Source organism: Mustela erminea, chromosome 7 (genome assembly GCF_009829155.1).
Source record: "Mustela erminea isolate mMusErm1 chromosome 7, mMusErm1.Pri, whole genome shotgun sequence".
NCBI classification, from domain to species: Eukaryota; Metazoa; Chordata; class Mammalia; order Carnivora; family Mustelidae; genus Mustela; species Mustela erminea.
This window is the reverse complement of record NC_045620.1, coordinates 65,389,210-65,410,351: the sequence shown is the minus strand read 5'-3', so window position 1 is coordinate 65,410,351 and position 21,142 is coordinate 65,389,210. Positions and strand designations below refer to the sequence as shown.

Genomic DNA, 21,142 nt, shown 5'->3' with positions numbered 1-21,142 from the left:
CAGCACCAAGCGCATGTCTGATTCATCTTTGGATCTCAGTGCTCGGCAGAGGGCCTGGCCCAGAGGAAATGCATAATAAATGTTTTTTAAATGGAGAAAATGAGAATCCTTTGGGTCTGAGGATGTTAAGATTATCCTGGCCACAGTCAAAGAAAATTTTGATTTTCAGTTTGGCCAAATAGGCGCTTGCTGCAAACTATTAAATAGTTCAAAGCAAATAAGCTATTCTGAATTTAATAATTACATTCTCTAAAATATAAAAACCCAATTGCCCTACAGCTCTCAATTTCAATTTTGAGACTCCAATTATTTCCTAAACAATGGAGTGGGTAACCACAGAAACTTGTGGAATCTCTTTTCCTAGAAAACATGAAGAACAGGAAAGAAGCCAGTTTGTCTGGAAACTGCTTCAAACTCCATCTATAAGCAGAGGCTAGACCAGATCAGATGCCCCTCGGAGGATCCTTCCAGACCTATACAACTAAGATGTTAGGAGAAATAACTAAAATAATTGTCTCTAGTTTACACCCTGGCAAGTGAAATAAATACAATTCAACATCTCTTAACACAGTCATTAGAAATTATTTTACTTGGACTGGCTTTTATAAGCATATTTTTCTGAGACTGTGCTAAACCATCCCAAGCTATCAATTTAAATATGAGCTTTCTCTAACAAGACAGAATAGAGACTATTATAACAACATAAAAAACAAGATTATTCTATTGTGCCATCTTTCAACCTACCTGTTTCCATGTACCCCAAATCTACTCATTCCCAAAGCTTTATAAGGAACACTACATCCCCCGAATATTCCATGCAGCTCTCCCACTAATGATTTTCTAGTGCATCTAGTACTCATGTCACACTGTGCAGCCACTTATTACAACTTGTCTTCTACTTGTATCTTTTGCAAATAGCAATTTTTGTTCCTTTAGCTAAAATGTAAGTTCCTTAGGCGAGGTTCAAGTGTTATACTTCTCATGTACTCCTCTAATGTGTCAGTAATGAGTTCATGACACATGCTTACAAATTCTCATTGACTGACTAACTGATTTAAAATGAAGAGAGAGGGGCACCTGGGTGGCTCAACTGGTTAAGTGTCTGACTCTTCAATTTGGCCTAGGTCATGCACTCAGTGGCCTGTGCTGGGCTCTGTGCTGGGCATGGAACCTGCTTAAGAATCTCTCTCTCCCTCTGCCCCTTCCCCCACTCACACGCATGCGCGCACACACACGCTCTCTCTTTCCCTCTCAAATAAATGAATAGATAGATAAAAATAGATAAAAATAGATAGATAAAAATAAAATACAATACAGAGAGAAAGCAAGCGCTACAGAATACTGTCTACACTGAGGGCCAAAATGAAACTTTGGCAAAATCTAAAATAAAGTTTTCAGACTGCTATATATTGACATTTGTCATTTACCTGAAACTAGAGTAGTTGAAGATAATATAGCTGCAGAGGCTAAAGAGAAAGACCTAGAGTTAAAGATCACACTGGTTTAGCTCCTACCCTCTAAGGAACGAGGAACTATGGAGGGGCGGCCACTCATGACACTGCAGATGGAGGCCATTTTGGAATGCCTAGCACACTGCCTGGGTCACAGAGCTGTGCAGGTTCTGCTTCTGCGTGGGATCAAAGATTCATTCTGTCAGGCCAAGTCAGTCAGGGGGAAATAAATAGAAAGGAAAAAAGACTTAGCCAATTAAAATGCTGTAACATTATTTTCAAAAAACCAAGTGAAACTTAAGTTTTCTCATTCTTCATAATCCAAGGAACACATCTAGAACAAGACTAAAGAGCTCTATAGTCCAGTCATTACCAGGGCTCCTTGTCCCTACTACAAGGCAGGTACAGTTTGAGGAACTGGGAATAGAGCAGTTCACTAAACCCACAATTTTAGTAACAATTACACAAAGACGTAGCTTAGTATTTTATAAAAATAAGAGACTTCCAGGATGGTCCAAATCTCTTATCTTGGAGAAAACCAAGGCCCAGAGAGGTTAACTAATTTGTCTCAGTTGGTAATCGTGTCTATATGGCAACAAAGCAAGGAATAGAAACCAGGTTTCTTATCTTTCCTCTAGTAACAAAATTTACTTGCTCTTTAAGCAACTATTTTTGTGTGCCTATTTTATGCCACACAAATGGTAGGTACCAGGTATACAAATGGATAAGATACTGACTCTGTCCTCAAAAATTGCAGAGTAATTCTAAGATGGGATGAGCACTTTAATAGAAGCGGTAACAGAAAAAAAGTAAACTCTGTCTCTAATTGTGTAGGACTTCCAACATTTTATTTTTTAACATTTTATTTATTTATTTGAGAGAAAGCACATGTGAGGCAGGGGAAGAGCAGAGGGACAGGGACAAGCAGACTCTGTGCTGAGCTCAGAGCCCCACTTGGGGCTGGATCTCAGGACCCTGAGATCATGACCTGAACTGAAACCAGGAGTCAGATGCCTAACTGACTGAACCACCCAGGACTACAACTTCCAACATTTAAAAAAAAAAAAAAAAAAGATTAATCATTTGTTTTATCCCCACCATGGCCCTACAATACAGAGCACAAATCTTATTATTCCTGTTACATAGATGGAGATATTGAAGTACAAAGAGGATAAGGGAGTCTACTAAGGTCATCTCTAGCGGCAACAAAATGCCTAGAAACCAAGTCTGTTTACTCCAAGATCGACATTTTTTTCCTCACTAGATGGGAAAGGCAGATGTTCTTTTTATGACCAGTTCCCTTCTGACCAAGAGCATACATTTGCGAAACCGTGTGCAGAATAATCTGTGGCTGTGAAAGTTGACTTAACTGGCCTGTAGCGTCTCATCAGCTGAGCGTAGTTATTCGATAGTTGAGTAAACCATCAACAAGACCTTATTATTACTAGTATTCTTAACATACCCACTATATATCACAGAATAGATGGCAAAGTTTCTGCCCTCAGGGAGTTAATACTGTAGGGAACAGGGCTATAAACATTTTTTAAAAAGTGACATAATTAAACAAACTATGAATAGAATAACCACTACAAATAATAGCTAATATAAGACACTAAAGGTTTTGAAGAGCAAATCTAGTGGATACTTCCAGGAAACTTCCATACTCTTTAAGAACTAAACAGAGAACAGAAGCCTTGTATACATAATGATATAGACCAATCTTCAGATTAATAAATGCTCTTTCTTACCAAGCATGTTCATCACATTAAAAAAAAATTAGTAATTTCTTAATTCCTTCATTTCACCTTTCAACTTTACTCAAAACAATTATATGAATATCCCATTTCCCTCTTTCTAGGAAAGTTACATATTTTGTAACCTTCCCCATCTAAGAAGAATGAATTCATAGTGGCAGCTCCCATCAGCATGCCTTTGGCAAAACGATTAAAGCTGTGTGGTTTCATTGTGTTAACCTTCTACCCTCCTTCAGATGTAACCTAAATGGAATGTATCTGATGATTTTCTCCTATACATAGTAAAATCTGTATGCACATCTGAGATTCACTCACTTTCTAAAAAGTAAAAGGGAAAAAAGCATTTCTTCACTATCACGTTCAGTTTTAAACAATAACTTCACTGTTAATTATCTCATACTTTATTGATGCCATAATTTACCATGGCCTTATAACATGACCAAATTGTTTTAAACCTTAATACTTTTTAGAATTATTAACAAAATAAAGAAAGCTAAGGAGAAACAAGTATTAGTGATTTCAAACTACTGAGAGGAAGAACTTCTTTAGAAACTGGCTAAATAGTAAAAATCGTAATCATCCTTTCAAAGGAATAATGTTAGCATTATTTTAAAAATACAACTTGAGGGGCGCCTGGGTGGCTCGGTGGGTTAAAGCCTCTGCCTTACGCTCAGGTCATGGTCCCAGGGTCCTGGGATCAAGCCCTGCATCGGGCTCTCTGCTTGGCAGGGAGCCTGCTTCCTCCTCTCGCCTTGCCTGCCTCTCTGCCTACTTGTGATCTCTCTCTCTGTGTCAAATAAATAAATAAAATCTTAAAAAAAAAAAATAAATACAACTTGATTAAAACAACAACAACAACTCTTCAGTATTTCCTGAATATACTCAGGGAGTTCATCCTTATAGCCGTTGGTTTCTTTTTAAATATTTGTTAAATTTCATAGGGTGATAAGTAGCAATTTAAATGACAATTCAGAACTATCAGTAAGTTTCATTAGAATTATCAACAGTGCATCATAAAATATATTTCATGACATTTTCCAATTCCTAAAACTCACCTCATCACAAGAAAATATTTTAACAAATAACAGCTTAAAACCTAAATTAAAAAGTGTGATTATCAGCCTTTTTAGGTAGGAGAAGAATAGGGCTTTAGTTACAGATCATTAAGAGAAAGTACGGGGCCTATTTGGATCCTAAATGAAATCAAGAAAGTAAGTAAACATGCAACGACAGTGACATCTAGTGTCAACTTTTGCAAGTCACTAGACTACCATCAAATCTTCCCAAGTACTGAAGAAACAACTATTCAAAACTTCTCTTCTTTAAAGACCAACAAAAGTAACTTGTGTTTTAGACCTAAAAATGATGCATCATTAAAGTATTTCAATAATTCTCCTCTCAGACATTAAAAAAAAAAAAACCTTAAAAACATCTTAAAGAAATACCATAATACCGAAGACCTAAAAGTAAAAAAAAAACTTTGGTTATTCCGTGTGGCCAGCATCTATCTGTAACTGCTCCCCTTGGCTACAGAAAAAAGCAAAAATACTATACAAGCTAGTACTTGGTTAGCACATCAAGAAAAAGCAGTTTAAGACATTTCAGGAATACCTGAAAATGCAAAGAAAGAAAAAAATTTCAGCTGTTGCACTGAGAAACAAGCTCAACATTTCAGCCCTTGCTACCTTGCTGTATTTTTGTTGCTTTGAAAGGTCCACTTATTTAAACAGTATGTATTTTTGCCCAAGAGCTTAGAATTTGGCAGCCTAGGTTAATTTACCATAGCATTTTAATAGTTTTATGCTCTAGATGAATCCATAAAAGTAAGCAAATTTCCAAAAATTATTTTTGGCCAGGACAATATTTTGTAAAAAGTAAAGTCAGCATTAGATGAAGCTTACCTATTTTTTTTGGAAAGTTCATCCTTTCCCCTTTTAACTCCAAATATTCTTGTGATCAAGGTACTAAAAAGAAGTGTGGATGAATTTCTCACCTAATGTAAAAATAATGCACAATAAGGGTTAAGAAATATACATGGCATGAAACCAACATTTACAATGTTCAAACTTGACATTCAAAGTCCTTACCCAATTGGCTAATGTGGGGCTAAAGCAAATATGGTTTGTGTTCATGAAATAATTTTCAAAAACTGTATAGTAACTGACTCAATGACTTCCGCTTACACTAAGCTCTGTAATCCAACCACATGCACACAACACAGCTCTTTCCTGTACTTCTAACATTACCACCAACTATTTTATTTTTTTGTCCTTGAGTCATCAAATAACCTTATTTTTTTTTAAATTCATTTTCCTGTATTGTTTCTGACAAGGAATATCCCTTGATATTGAAAGAGCTCAGCTCTTTCTACTTATTTTTTATAATCGTTTACCTATGGGAAATATTTATAAGACCTTACTCAATCCACATTAATTAATACAGCCAAGAAAATATTCAATATCCAAAATGTTGTTTATTAACTCCACAATGTAGTAATTTAATGAATTTTAGCCCTATAGTCATATGAGACAACTGGTTAAGAAAAATAAGAGGGAACTATCATTAATAAACATAAATCATTTCTTCAAAATAATAATAATAATGATGATGATGATGATGATGATGCCTGGGGCACTCAGTTGGTTAAGCATCTGCCTTCAGCTCATGTCATGATCCCAGGCTCCCGGGATCCAGTCCCACATCAGGATCCTTGCTCAGCAGGGGAGCCTGCTTCTCCTTCTGCCTGACTCTCCCCTGCTTGTGCATGCTCTCTCTCTCTCTGACAAGCAAGTAAATAAAACCTTTTTAAAAAATGTAATAATGGAGATACATATTTCCAAACTAATGTGTCAAGATGTTTTGTTCGATCATAAAACTGTCTGGAATGCCATGGCCGATTGGGCCTCCTGGATTACCTTGCCAAATCAGAGCAGAGATGTATAAATACGTATTGAGTTTCCCACAGTGTGTAAGAACGATACCAGCATCATGGAGAATATCTAGAAGACACACTTACAGCCAACACAGAACCTATATTCTACTGAAATAGGGCTCATAATCATATGGTATGTTTAAACAGCAACATGAGAAGAAAGGTAATTAAAAGTAACAATGGAAGATTTATGTATAGTTGCCTGCAACCACTGCTCCAAGGGTCACAAACTCAAATGCCCACAGGGACCAGTGAGTGGCAGGGGCAGCACAGGACTGGGACTAATTCAGTCACCATTCAGCTTCAGCTGAGTCACAGGAGGGGATGTAAGCCCAGTGTTGCCAGATCTGCCTTTTCAAGAGAAGCCAGAAAACGCAGTTTTTATGTGAAATCTCACTATTTTGAAATGTTGGCAACAAATTAAAGGAAAAAACAACAACAACAAACACTGAGGAGGCCAAATAAAACATAGTTGTAGGCTAGATTTGACCTATCCACCACCAGTTTGCAACCTCTCCTCTAGAAGCCCAAGGCTGACTCAGTTCATGCATGGTTAACTCTAGGAGTGGACTACAATTCATACCAAAGTGGAGTAATTCATACCAATATTACAATGAGACCTAAAATTGGACAAGTTCACATATGGTCATTCCACAATCAACAAACATTAATGAAGCACCTACCACATGCCCCAATATCCCTAAACAACGAATCAATCTGTCCTGTTACACTGTGAACATGGCCTCGAGCCATGATCTAGATCATCCTCTAGTCCAGATCTTGATTATCTCTCACCTGGTCTACTGACTTAGTGCCCAAAGATCTTGGGTTTAAGATGACTTGGTAAAGTCATACAAAAATCCTGCTCCCATCAGGTATCGCACAAAAACAAAAAAAGAAAAATAGAAACACAAATTCCATCCTGCCCTAAACCAAACTTTCTAACAAAAGGCTGCCAGATGCAGTCAAACTAAAATAGGAGTTCCAGGAGATGAAAGAGCACGAGTGCCAAGGCACCCCTTAATCAAAACTTAGAGGACTGCTTTACGAAGTGAATGGGAACGGCCAGAGAGAAAATCCCTTGTCTGATTCAATAAGCTGGAGGCAGGAGCCAGTCTTTCAGTAGTATTAAGAGAGATCCGAGGGTTCTAATAGTAGTAGTCTGATCCCTTCAGTATCAAGTTCCCACATTAGCAGCCAATAGTCATCATTGTCTGTTTCAGGAGGTGTAGCAACATGCTGATATTCAACCATTAATTAGTGACAAATTTCAGAAAGTAACGTTTCCTCTCATCTGCTCTTTAGTTACCCTGTTACTGGATTACTACACATAAATTTACCAGTTTGCAGAATAATGAGTTAATGCCATAGCAGCCCCCAAAGGCCACCAAATAATAATCTTTTAAGACATTAAAGAAAATTAATTTTCCTTTTCTTGAGATAAAATTCACATACCATAAAATTCACCATATTAAAGGGTACTGGTTGGTGGTTTTTACTATATTCACAAACCAGGAAACTACCACCACCTAATGCCACAATATTGTCATTACTCCAAAATAAAACCCTATACACATTATTAGTCATTATGCACCCTCCCCGACCAGGCAAGCACTGATCTACTTTCTGTCTCTATGGACTTGCCCATTCTGGACATTTCATGTTCATAGGATCATGCAATACGCAGCCCTTTTTGTCTGGCTTCTTTCACTTAGCTGTTCTCAAGGTTCACCCATGTTGCAGCATGTCTCAGTAGGACACTCCTTTACACAGCCAAATATTATGCCATTGCATGGATATAACACATTTTTATAATCCACTCGTCATTTGATGGACATCTGGGTTATTTCCATCTGGGGGCTACTACGGATAATGATGCTATGAACACTACAAGTTTTTGTGTGAACGTGTTTGTTTTCATTTCTTTTGGGTATACAGGAAGAAATGGTACAGCTGGGTCATATGGTAATGATAGAGTAGACAGTCAGACATGAGCTGGAGACAAAGGTGATGATAAAGAGGTGACACATTAAAAGCCTGGGGCACAACATCCTGACTTTGTGGCTTTTAACATCCTGGCCTCACAGCTTCCAACACGGTAGGGCTAACAGACCAAGGGCCACAGGTACAGAACATGGGCTCTTCTCTTCAATCTCTGCCCCCAGAGTAACATTTATTAAAATATACTCACACTGTGGTCTCTTCAATCCACCCCTGATTTATCCCCATGGCAAAATATAGCCCTGACAGTTCTGGCAAGAACCTTGCAGGGTCAAAAACTCCCCCTCCCTAGGAGTCCCTTGGATGATTGGAAACAACCGCAGTTGGACACTGCCCTAGCTGTGACCTACAACCTATGCAAACATAAAAAGAAAAGATAGCCCTAATCCCAGTATAGCTGCCACCTCTGAGCCTGCCCAATCTCCCACCTTGAGAGTGTAACATCCTTGATAAACTGCTTTGTGCCTGCTACTTTCCTTCTGGCTGTCTTGATCCAAGTGTGGACCCTCATGTAAATCTTTCATGGGGAATCCAAGAACCAAGATCTCCATTTACACAATGCAGACTCTCCCCCTAGTAACAGTAACTGTACTTTTGAGGACCTGCCAAAGTGGTGGTACCATTTTACATTTGCACCAGCAATGTATGAGGGTTCCCATTTCACCAGTTCTCCAAGTGTTCCCCAATAATTGTTATTGTCCACCTTTTTTTATTATAACTATTCAAAATGGATGTGACATGGTATCTCATTGTGGTTTTGATTTGCATCTCCCTACTAAATAATGAGGTTAAGCACTTTTTCATGTGCTTATTGTATATTCACATATGTTTTCTGGAGAAATAATTTCAAATTCTTTGCCCATTTTTTTCCTGGGCTGTGGTAATTTCTCTCACTGAGTTTTAAGAATTCTTTATATATCCTGGGGCATCTGGGTGGCTTAGTCGGTTGAACATCCAACCTAATTTCATCAGTTCAGGTCTTGATCTCAGGGTCATGACTTCAAGCCCCATTTTGGGCTCCACACTGGGCATGGAGCCTACTTTAAAAAAAAAAAATGAGTTCTTCATATATTTTATATACTAACCAAATATCAGATACATGATTTGCAAATATTTTCATTTTCTTGATGGTATCCTTTGAAACACAGACATTTTAAATTTTGATCAAGTCTAATTTATCACTTTTCTTTTGCTGCTTGTGCTCTGGGTGTCATACCTAAGAAACTGTTACCTAATCCAAGGTCACAAAGATTGACAGTTAATTTCTTCTAAAAGCTTCACCATTTTAACTTTTACATTTAGGAGTTTGATCCATTTTGAGTTATTTTTTTAATATAGTTTAAGACAGGAAACAAGCTGATTCTTCCACATGTAGTACATCCAGTCGTCCCAGTACCATTTGCTGAATGGACTATTCTTTCCACAACTGAATTGTCTTTTTTACTAAATGTTAGGTTTTACTTCTGGATGCTTACTTCTATTACATTGATTTATAAATGACTATTCTAATGCCAGTACCATACTATCTTGATTACTGTTGCCTTTGTCGTTAAGTTTTGAAATTTGAGCATGTGAGTCCTCTTTTTTTCCTCCCAAGATTGTTTTGGCTTGTCTGAGTCCCTTGCATTTTCATCTGAATTTTACAATGACTTTGTCAATGTCTTCAAAAAATTCAGATGAGATTTTAATATATATTGAATTTATATATTGATATATTTATACATATTAATATACTTAATATATATTGACTATAGATAGGTAGGTAGATAGAATCTGTAGATCAGTTTGGGGAGTACTATCGTCTTAACATTGTATTGTCATCTTAACAGTATTAATGAAGTCTTCTAGTCCATGAACATGAAGTGTTTTTCCACTTCATTTAAGCCTTCTTCAATTTCTTTCCAAAAATATTCTGTAATTTTCAGCATATGTCTTATATTTCTTTTCTTAAATAGAATATTACTTTATTAAAGAGTACTTAGTATTCCTAAGTACTTTATTCCTTTTGACGCTATTACAAATGGAATCTTTTCTTAATTTCACTTGTGGATTCTTCATTGCTAGTGTGTAAAAATACAATCGATTTTTATATATTAATCTTGTATCCAACAACCTTGATGAACTTGTTAATGATTAATTATTTAATGGTTTTGTATGTGTGTGAGTAAGTGTGTGTGTTCCTCAAGATTTTCTATATAGGAGAGTGTCATTGAAAAATAGGTAAGTTATCTCCCTTTCTAATTTGGTTGATTTTTAGTTCTTATTCTTGCCTAACTGCCTTACCTACAACTTCTAGTATGATGTTGAATAGATATGGCAAGAGTTGATATCCTTGTCCTATTCCTGATCTTAGGAGGAAAGCTTTCAGTCTTTCACCATCAGCGTGTTGTTAGCTACAGGTTTTCCATTGATATCCTCTGTCAGGTTGAGAAAGTCCCCTTCCATTCCTAGTATATTGAGCATTTATAACACGAAATGGTGTTTGGATTTCTGCATCTGCTTAGATGCTCATGTGGTTTTGTCCTTTAGTCTATTCATATGGTGTATTATATTGACTTTCATATGTTGAAATATATACTCGGTATTTTAAATGTGTAGAAGTTATATAGCATAACATTAAAAACATGAATGTGAATATAGAGAAAATAACTAGCATGGAAGACACTATTGGTTAGTTAAGATAGGAGAGTGTCCCTATGTTTTGCTACAATAGTATAAATGGTTCCAGGACATCTGGTTAAAGTTCTCCTTTTTATTTTCTAATACTCCGTCCATATTTTTGTCCCCATCCATTATAAAGCTAATAAAGGAAGGAAATTATGTAGAAGTACAATTGGGAGAGAGGTGGAGACGGACTGACAAACTGCATTACCAATTCCTAAATCACTGATAGAAGATGGTAATATGAACCACTGAAACCCTATCAATGTGGGTAGGGTCACTACCAGCACCCATATATCTTGAAAAACTCTTCACAGTAACAAGGAAAACATGCCCAGCTTGGGAAGGATGGATCAAGGAGAAAACAAGTAGAAAGGAGAGTAACTACAGGAAAAAATAGTAGTCAAGTGAAAAATGGACAGAACAGAATGGCTGCCAAATAACTCGTTATAATTAATTCTTATCATAAGGAAAATACCAGAAAATCTTCCTGTTTGCTTACCACCTTCTCCATCAAGCCCCCAATATATGGTTGGTAAAGACTCGATACTCAGCTACAACGGTTATCAATTTTTTCCCTTCTATTCACTAAGTACATATATTTTTTCTTTCTAGCATGAAAAAGCTAACCACATAGACTTGTGTAAAATATAGAGGGATTTGGTAAAAGAAATCAAAATTAGGTTTCATGAAGCAGTGTGTGTGTGTGTGTGTGTGTGTGTGTAGAAGTGTGTACACATGTGTATATGTATATGTGCAGATAATACATTTTTATTATGAGTGTATGGCTCTTCTTATATAACATAAATGCTCCCTTGACAAATAGTTTTAAATGGTAAAGCAGAGCCTCTCATGAGCAATCACTATGTGGCATCGTCACTTATACACGTTACACCTTCACCCTTAACAGATGGTTACGTCCCTGAGAATGGGATCTGCATGTAATACGAAATATTTTGTCTAGTGTACACGGCGCCAGTTTACAGTAGAAAAAAATACTTTCTGAAAAAACTCAAGGAGATATGGATTCTTATTTGTCTTTTATCCCTTCTTAGCTATGTGACCTTGAAAAAGACACTTAAAACTTTAGGTCCTAATTCCCTCATCTGTAATCCAGCAAAGCTGTACTGGGATTGTAGTGTAATGAGTAGAGCAGGGCTAGATTTAAGCACCACACAGCCTTCAGCCTGGCCCCTTGGTGGCAAACGCACAACTACCCGAGACCCTGGACATGCTGGGGCCAACAGAGCGTAGATACATGGCCGCGCTCCTGGGAATACGTAAAAGGCTCCTTTTCCTCCTCTGAAACCCACTGCATATTGTAGACCAGAGCTGGCCTGAGGGAAGAAACTAAAAACATACCAGATAGAAATATAAGCTCAGTGTGGATCTTAGTAGGATGTTAAAATGCATACTCAGTGGAGTTTCTGGGCAAGCTGGGAAGATGAGTTAGCTGCCCGTAATGAGGATGCAGGGAAAGAAGATCAGGTTTTCCAGTCGCTGAACAAAAAAAAAGGGATTGCCCAGAAGTGTCTCAGTTCCCATATATGTACCTGTAAATTACCCTTACATAATTTTTCTTTAAAGATTTTATTTATTTATTTCAGAGAGAGAGAGAGAGCACGAGTGAGGGACAGGGGCAGAGGGAGAGGGAGAAGCAGACTCCACACTAAGCAGGGAGCCCAGCCCAGCGCTCAATTCCAGGGCTCTGGGATCAGACATTTAACTGACTAAGCCACCCGGGTTCTTTAACTTAACTAGTTTCATCTCTAAAATACGTGTCAAAGGTCATCACATGTCACCATTCTTACTAATATTTTTCCATTCTGAGCCATCATCATCTCCTGGCAGAACTACTACAATAATTTCCAAATTAGTCTTCCACCTTCCCTATAAGTCTTGCCAGTTTTGAGTCTCCATTCTTAACTACAGTGATCAGATGCCTTTACTCCCCTATTTAGAAATTCTGTCATGAAGGGTTTTTCAACAGCAGTGAGAGCCACAGTTTCAAACCCCAGGTCTGTCCCAACTACACCCACAGAGGCTCTGGCTCATCCAGCCATTTTCAGACTCAGATGACACACTACATCACAGGGCATGGGAACTGCCTTCTCTCACACCTGCCCAAATGTTGTACCAACTCCTGCCCAAGTTGTGTTAATGCCCCAAGTGCTAACCTTTGATAGTAAGAGGAGATGGGACTGTTCCAAGAGGTGGTAGTTTCACGTGGCCTAGAAGATCTATCACGTGACCAGACAATTAGCTCAGTTTTCTGGCAACGTCAAGACCTGTTCAGCAATGACTTTCCTCCCTTGTCTCACCTCTTCTCTTTATTTCTTCATTCTTGCTGCTGTGGTTTGTACCATTCAATAAAACCTTAGCACCCAGATAATACTTCCAGTTTTGTTTTCTAAGGAACAAGACCAAAAGCCTACAAGGTAGGTAGGTGTGTTTATACCTTCTCTGTATTCCTGTAACACCAAAAACATTCCCTATAATATCACAGATTCTGGAGTCATACAGATAATAGCTGTATGTCCTTAGACAAAGTTGTTTTGCCTCTCTGAGCCTTGTCTTCCTTATCTGGAAACGGGGATTAAAATAATAGAATCTACTTTACAAGTCTGTTCTAAGCATTAACTGAGATTTTCAAAATAAATGATGTCAGGCACACAGAAAATCTTCAACAAGACAGCCATTATGATGATTGTGTCTTATTTATCCATGTATTTCTCAGTGTTTACTGTAGCATCTGCAACACAATAGGTGTTCCTAATGCCTAATATGTTTACAACAATACCTTACCCCTATATTTTAAAAATGCCTAAGAGATGGTAGAGATTGAAAAACTTCTATGGTCTCAATAAAAAAGACTGAGGAATGTGTAAAAACAAATAAAATTGTATATGGATGCTTATTGGAAAAATGTTCCTTTACTACAAAATTAAGTTAATTTCACTTGTGTGTGTATAGTTTTTTTTGCTCTCCAACATGGAAAAACAGGAAAGTCAGAAGTACAGATGTAGCGACCTTTAGGCCCAAGATCCATTCCTGAGAAGATGCACACAAATTAGGTTTCTGTAAATTCAACCATATTTCACAAGTGTTCAGAAAAAAATCATTCTCTAAATGACCTCAACAGAGAATCCTGTGGTAAGCTGCTTTAAACTGTTGTAAATGTTAATTGTTTTAAAATAAAGCCCTCTTCGCGTTCACGGACTATGTTGATTTATAATTCGGCCTATCTTAGATTAATTTTTTATAAGGAAAAAAACACAACAATCAATATACTAAAGACACAGGATTGGTCATTATGATGTTTATTTCCTCTAGTACAGCAAACTGAAAAGACCCAAAAAGATTCTTCAAAACCAAGGTTAATAGGGAAGAGTCCCGAAAATAAAACTACACATGAGCACTTACATGTACTTATGCAGTCTTCTGTGGATATATGTGTGTATCTGAGCACTACACATACATAGAACCCACATTAAAAGAAAGGCAGAAAATATATCAGAATGCTATACCTATAAGGTAGTTAAACAGGGGACTTTCACTTTTCTTCTTATGCTTTTCTTTATTTTCAAAATTTTTGCAGTAAACGTGTTACTGTCTTAAAAGGTCTCAAAAAAAATTTTTTTTTAAAAAAAACAGCACTCATTTTACATACTTTCAGTTTTGCTAAAATGCTGGAAAAGGTCACCAGGTTTCATTCTCTGAAAGCATTTCTTTGTTCATCTTAAATTCACGGCTTAACGAAAACAATATTGATATTTCTGGCAATCAGTTTTATGATCTCTAGTTTTCCGGATGGTCAAGCCACATTCCTACCTCTATGACTCTACTTAAGGTACACAGGTACTTCTCTGTTTCCTGTAAATGCAGAGGGTAAACACTGTGTCCTCAGGAGTAGTTAGGCAATGCTCCTAGACAGAATTTTAGACATTCATTTTTCTTACAGGAAGATGCCCAATTTTCCAGGCGGAAGTTGGCAACCTTAAGGATTCCTCTTTACATTGGGAGTCTGTGTCTTTAGCTACACTACCACATGCTGACCTTCAATTAGAGGCTTATCACAGAGTTATAAAATGGTTTGTGCAGATCACTGACTGGAAGCCCTGCCGTTCTAGCAAATTCTCCATTCTGCAGGTAATGTATTAAGGTCTAGCTTCTTTCCTCCTCTCCCTTTGCCAGTCTTTTTTTTTAAAGCAACATGTCAAACATAAGCCACAGGTTAGTCTCCTTTATTCTGGAAGGAAAACAGTAAATTCATGGTGCTTCTCCCAAGAATCAGGAAAGATGACCGTCTTAAATCCAACAACTACTATCCTGCGTATTGTCTACTATCTTTAGAGTTCTCAGTCTAAAAGTTTCTGGACAGTGATCATATCGCAAAAAAAAAAGAAGAAAAAGGGTGACTGAATATTTAACCTCCTCCGTTTTAATACTTAGGAGGTTTTTCCTTTTGTTTTTTCCATCTGTTTTTTTTTTTTTTAAGATTTTATTTATTTATTTGAGAGAGAGACAGTACGGACAGGGTGGGGGGGGTAGGAGGTGGGAGGAGGCAGAGGAAGAAGCAGGCTCCCCACTGTGCAAGGAGCCCAACTCAGGACTCAGTCTCAGGACCCTGAGATCATGACCTGAGCCGAAGATGCTACACTGACTGAGCCACCCAGTTTTTGTTGCTATTGTTGTTTTTTACCTTTTGATAGACTGTATTTATAGCACTTACTCAACATGCTGATACCCAGAGTCCACAGCATCCAAAAGAAAGATTAAGAGTTGTTCTGCTTCTAGCTCAACATCATTGACCAGCAGGAAAATGCAAATCAAAACCAGAATGAGATACTACTTCATACCCACTAGGATGGCTATTATCAAAAAACAAAGAAACGGAAGAGAAACTAACAAGTGTTGGCAAAGATGTTAGGAGAATGGAGCTCTTGGGCATTGCTGATGGAAGAATCAAATGGCATGGCTACTACAGAATACAGTTTGGCCGTTTCTCAAAAAGCTTAACATAGAATTACCATATGATAGATACAACAGAATTGAAATCAGAAACTCAGTAATACAATTACAGCACTATTCACAGTAGCCAAAAAGAAACAACCTAAATGCCTATCAACAGATGACTGGGTAAACAGAATGTTAAATATATGCATAATGGAATATTACTCAGCCTTAAAAAGGAAAGAAACTATGACACATACTATCTTGAAACCACTATGTTAAGTGAAATAATCCAGATACAAAAGGCTTAACATTCTATGATTTCACTTATAAAGTGCCTACAGTAGGTAAATTCATAGAGTCTGGGAAACTGAACAGGTTACTAGGGGCAGCGGGAAGAGAGAGGAGGAGACACTGTTCAACAGACATAGAGCTCCTGTTTAGAATGATGAAAAAGCTCTGAACACGAATAGCAGGGATGACGGCACAACACTGCAAGTGTACTTCATGCCCCGAACTACACATTTTCAAATGGTTAAAATGGTAAATTTTAAAAAAGAAATAAATGACAATTTATACAAAAATAATAACAATGTAGTATGGGTTTATAATACACATAAAAGTGTATTTTATATATATAAAATATATATATATATAAATATATGTACTTTATATATATACATATATGTATGTATATATATAAAATGTGTAATAAAAGCACAAAGATTGGGGCACCTGGGTGACTCAGTCATTAAGAATCTGCCTTCGGCTCAGGTCATGATGCCAGGGTCCTGGGATCAAGTCCCACATCAGGCTCCCATCTCAGGCAGGAGTCTGCTTCTCCCTCTACACTTCCCTCTAACCCTACCCCTTGTGATATCGGTCTCAGATAAATAAATAAAATCTTAAAAAAAAAAAAAAGAGCACAAAGATTGGGAGGAGAGAAATAGAAGTATACATTAATAGGTTCTTACAAAATCTTATACTTCAACGGAGTGATATAATACCACTTGAGGGATGACTGTGATGCTTAAGATATATGCTAAAACTTCTAAAGCAATCACTTCAATAAGAAAACAAAGAGTTATGGCTAAAAAGCCAACAAAAAAGATAAATAACAGTTTATTAAAACCTACTCAGAAATATAATTAAGTCAATGAAAATAAATGGCAAAAGCACTTACCGCCCAGACTGGTGATGTAAAGCCTAGAATTGCAGCCTTAGCTCCGTCAGCAACATACGGAATAATATTTTCTCCCAGACGTGTATCTCTGAACAAGGCTCTAAGGATATTTAAAGCATGAACCTAGAATAAAAATCTGAAAATTAGTTGTGGGTCAAAGACCATGGTACTAAATCTGTACAGATCTAATAGTTAACCTCAAAAAAAAATTATTTAATTACAGTGAGAAATAGATAATCTGCAAATGAAAGAGCAGATTTTAATAAAACAACTAGTATCTGAGTCAATTTTTCTAAAGTAAGATTTGAACATTGCAATAAAAAAAGCTTGATCCAAGGGACATACGCAAAATCCTGAACCTACCAAGTAGAGACAAAATGCTCTTTTCGAGTACACATGGAACATTTATTTTTTAAAAATGATTTCAAACCTACCCACAAATAAAAATCTCAACAAATACCAAACAATTAAAATCTTAGAGATTATACTCTGATTACAGTGGAATTAAGTTAGAAACTGATTTCTTTAAATATATTTAAAACTGATACTTTTTTAAAACACTGGTAAAAAAAAAAACCCTTTTTTTAATATTTAGAGCTGAATAACAACGAAAATACTTCACATCAACATTTGGGAGATGCACTGTAAGTAGAACTTAAAACAAATGCATGCCTTACATGCTTCTATTTAAAAAAAAAAAAAGACTAAAAATGAATATGCTGTGTCCAATAAAGATGATAAAGAACAATAAATTCAAAAGAGGGAAAATTTAAAAGAGCAGAAAATTTGAAAAAAGCAACCCAAAGCTGATACTTTGAAATAGAAACAAACTTCTAACTAACCAAGAAGAGAGAGAAGAAAATAAGCAGTATCGTGAGAATACCAAGGATGACATGACTACAGATAAACGAGAGAATAAAGTAAAAGTAAGAATACCGCTATGAATAACACTACCCTAATCAATTCAGAAAATTAAGTAAAAATGAACACTTTTCCAAGAAAAGTGTTATCAAAACAAATTCAAGGAGAAATTAAAAAGTTAGATAGATGTTAGCACTACATAAAGGAAATCAATAGATAAATATCCTACCCAGAGACCAAAAACAAACAAAAAAAACCCCCTAACCTAATAACTACAACAATTACCAAAAAATTAACCCACATGATTTTATGTATGAACTCTATCAAATATTCAAAGAATAGATAATCCTAATTTACATAAACTATTTAGAGAAGAAAAGACTCCCAAATTTATTTTGTCAGTCTAACATAGCCTGGCTATAAATACAAAGTAAGGACAACTATTTTGGGAAAATGGTAATACCTACCAAAGCTTAATACACAACACCCGATAATCACTCCTAGGTATCTACTAAACAGAAATGTACACATATATTCACCATTGGGCATGTACGAGAACATTTGTAATAGTACTACTCTTAATAACCCGAATTTAAAAACTAACCAAATGTTCATCAACAGAAGAATGAAGAAGTTATAAAATATTATAAAAAAATGAAAATGTATAAATCACAATTTGGATGGATACTATAACATACCATTGGTCAAAAGAAACTATATCAAAAGAGTGTATAGTGTATGATTTTATTTATTTAAAATGAAAAAAAAAAAAACAGATAAAACTAAAACTGAAGTGTTAAAGTTAGGCTAGTGGTCACCCTTGGGGAAAAGGTAGCATGAGAAGAGAGCATGAGGAGGTTTTCAGGTACTAAAATTTAGTTCTGTCTCTTGCTACACACAAATGTGTTCACCTCGTGAACTCTACTGTGGTGTACACATGATATACACATGTCTTTGTAGTGTTATAATTCAATAAAAATTTTACATAAAAAATAAGGACAGGTACAGCACGAAAAAAGAAAACCACAGGTCAGTCTCACTTATGAATCCAGTGAAAATATGCAAAAATATTTTTAAAAAACTTTTAAGTGAATGTATAAAATGTATAAAAAAAATGTCAAAGTTGTGGGTTTGGCCTGTAGGCAAAGACGGTATATTGTATGAAAAAAATCAATATCTTCATATTTGCAAATTCTAAAAAGAGCCATTTATCTCAAAAGACACTTGAAAGCGTTCAATAAAATTTTATTTCCTCAATGAGATACAAGATAGATTTAACTCTATAGCAAATATTAGAAACAATACAAGGCCGCCTGCTATCTCCATTTCTATACAAACCATACCACAGGGTCCAGCCAGAAGAATAAGAAAAATGTCCTATGAATAAGAATTAGGAGGTAAAACATGTTTAGCATTACTCACTGAGGATATGTTTATCCATAAAGAAAATCTAAAAGAATTTACATCTAGTGGCACCTGGGTGGCTCAGTGGGTTAAAGCCTCTGCCTTCAGCTCAGGTCATGATCCCAGGGTCCTGGGATCGAGCCCTGCATTGGGCTCTCTGCTCCACACGGAGTCTGCTTCCTCCCCTCTCTCTTTCTGTCTGCCTCTCTGCCTATTTGTGATCTCTCACTCTCTGTCAAATAAATAAAATCTTTAAAAAGAAAAAAAAAGAATTTACATCTAAGTCATTAATTGTAGTACAGCAATTGCTGACATGACTTCTTTTTTTATATTGAATTTTCCAGTCCATGAGCATGGCTTTTTTTCCCATTTATTCAGATCTTCTTGTGTGTCTTCCATTATTTTTAAAAATAGTTTTCTATAAGTCTTATAGACTTTTTGTGAGATTTAATTTTTCTAGTGACTAAAAATGGTATTTTAGAGATTATATTGTACACTGCCAGTTTGTACAAGTGCAATTAATTTTATATTCAGTGCAGTCATTTTCCCCAAACAAATCAATAAATTTAAATTCCAACCAAAATTCTAAAAGGGGTTTTGTTGGGTTGCCTGGGTGGCTCAGTGGGTTAAGCCTCTGCCTTTGACTCAGGTCATGATCTCAGGGTCCTGGGATCGAGCCCCGCATCGGGCTCTCTGCTCAGCAGGGAGCCTGCTCCCCCCAACCCCCGCCTGCCTCTTTGCCTGCTTGTGATCTATCTATCAAATAAATAAATAAAATCTTTAAAAAAAAATAAATAAATAAAGGGGTTTTGTTGAACTTAATAAGCCAACTCTGTAACTTTGAAAATGCAATGGAACAAATATAGCTGAGATAATTCCAAAGGGGAAAAAGGGAGATTCACCCTACCAGATACCAAAATTATTAAAAAGATAGTAACTTAAATAGCGATTTGGGCTCAGGGATAGACTAGGAGACCAATAAAACAGAGCACACGAACAGATATGCATATCAATTAAAATAGTACGTGAAAGATAAAAGGATGTTACAAATCATGGGGAAAAGATATCCTGTATCAAAAATGCTTGCATATTTTTTTTTATGATTTTATCTTTTTTTTTTTTTATTTCCAGCATAACAGTATTCATTATTTTTGCACCACACCCCGTGCTCCATGCAATCCGTGCCCTCTATAATACCCACCACCTGGTACCCCAACCTCCCACCCCCCGTCCCTTCAAAACCCTCAGATTGTTTTTCAGAGTCCATAGTCTCTCATGGTTCACCTCCCCTTCCAATTTCCCCCAACTCCCTTCTCCACTCTAAGTCCCTATGTCCTCCATGCTATTTGTTATGCTCCACAAATAAGTGAAACCATATGATGATTGACTCTCTCTGCTTGACTTATTTCACTCAGCATAATCTCTTCCAGTCCCGTCCATGTTGCTACAAAAGTTGGGTATTCATCCTTTCTGATGGAGGCATAATACTCTATCCCCAGGGGTACAGGTCTGTGAATCACCAGGTTTACACACTTCACAGCACTCACCAAAGCACATACCCTCCCCAATGTCCATAATCCCACCCCCTTCTCCCAAACCCCCTCCCCCCAGCAACCCTCAGTTTGTTTTGTGAGATTAAAAGTCACTTATGGTTTGTCTCCCTCCCAATCCCATCTTGTTTCATTTATTCTTCTCCTACCCACTTAAGCCCCCATGTTGCATCACCACTTCCTCATATCAGGGAGATCATATGATAGTTGTCTTTCTCTGCTTGACTTATTTCGCTAAGCATGATACGCTCTAGTTCCATCCATGTTGTCGCAAATGGCAAGATTTCATTTCTTTTGATGGCTGCATAGTATTCCATTGTGTATATATACCACATCTTCTTGATCCATTCATCTGTTGATGGACATCTAGGTTCTTTCCATAGTTTGGCTAT

At 36.7% G+C, this 21,142-nt stretch overlaps 1 protein-coding gene across 7 annotated transcripts in view; it reads right to left on the bottom strand.

The window, feature by feature from the left end:
- THADA (THADA armadillo repeat containing) overlaps nt 1–21,142 on the bottom strand; it is a 329,048-nt gene that overhangs the window by 220,421 nt on the left and 87,485 nt on the right. For all 7 annotated transcript variants that reach the window (XR_004287706.1, XM_032351902.1, XM_032351903.1 and 4 more), the window contains 2 exons: nt 16,936–17,058; nt 5,107–5,198 (listed from right to left, as the gene is read on the bottom strand). Coding sequence is in view for 6 of the 7 variants with exons in the window: in XM_032351902.1 (XP_032207793.1) it covers nt 5,107–5,198; nt 16,936–17,058 (215 nt within the window). In the remaining variant the exon portion in view is untranslated. The remainder of the gene's footprint in view (nt 1–5,106; nt 5,199–16,935; nt 17,059–21,142) is intronic.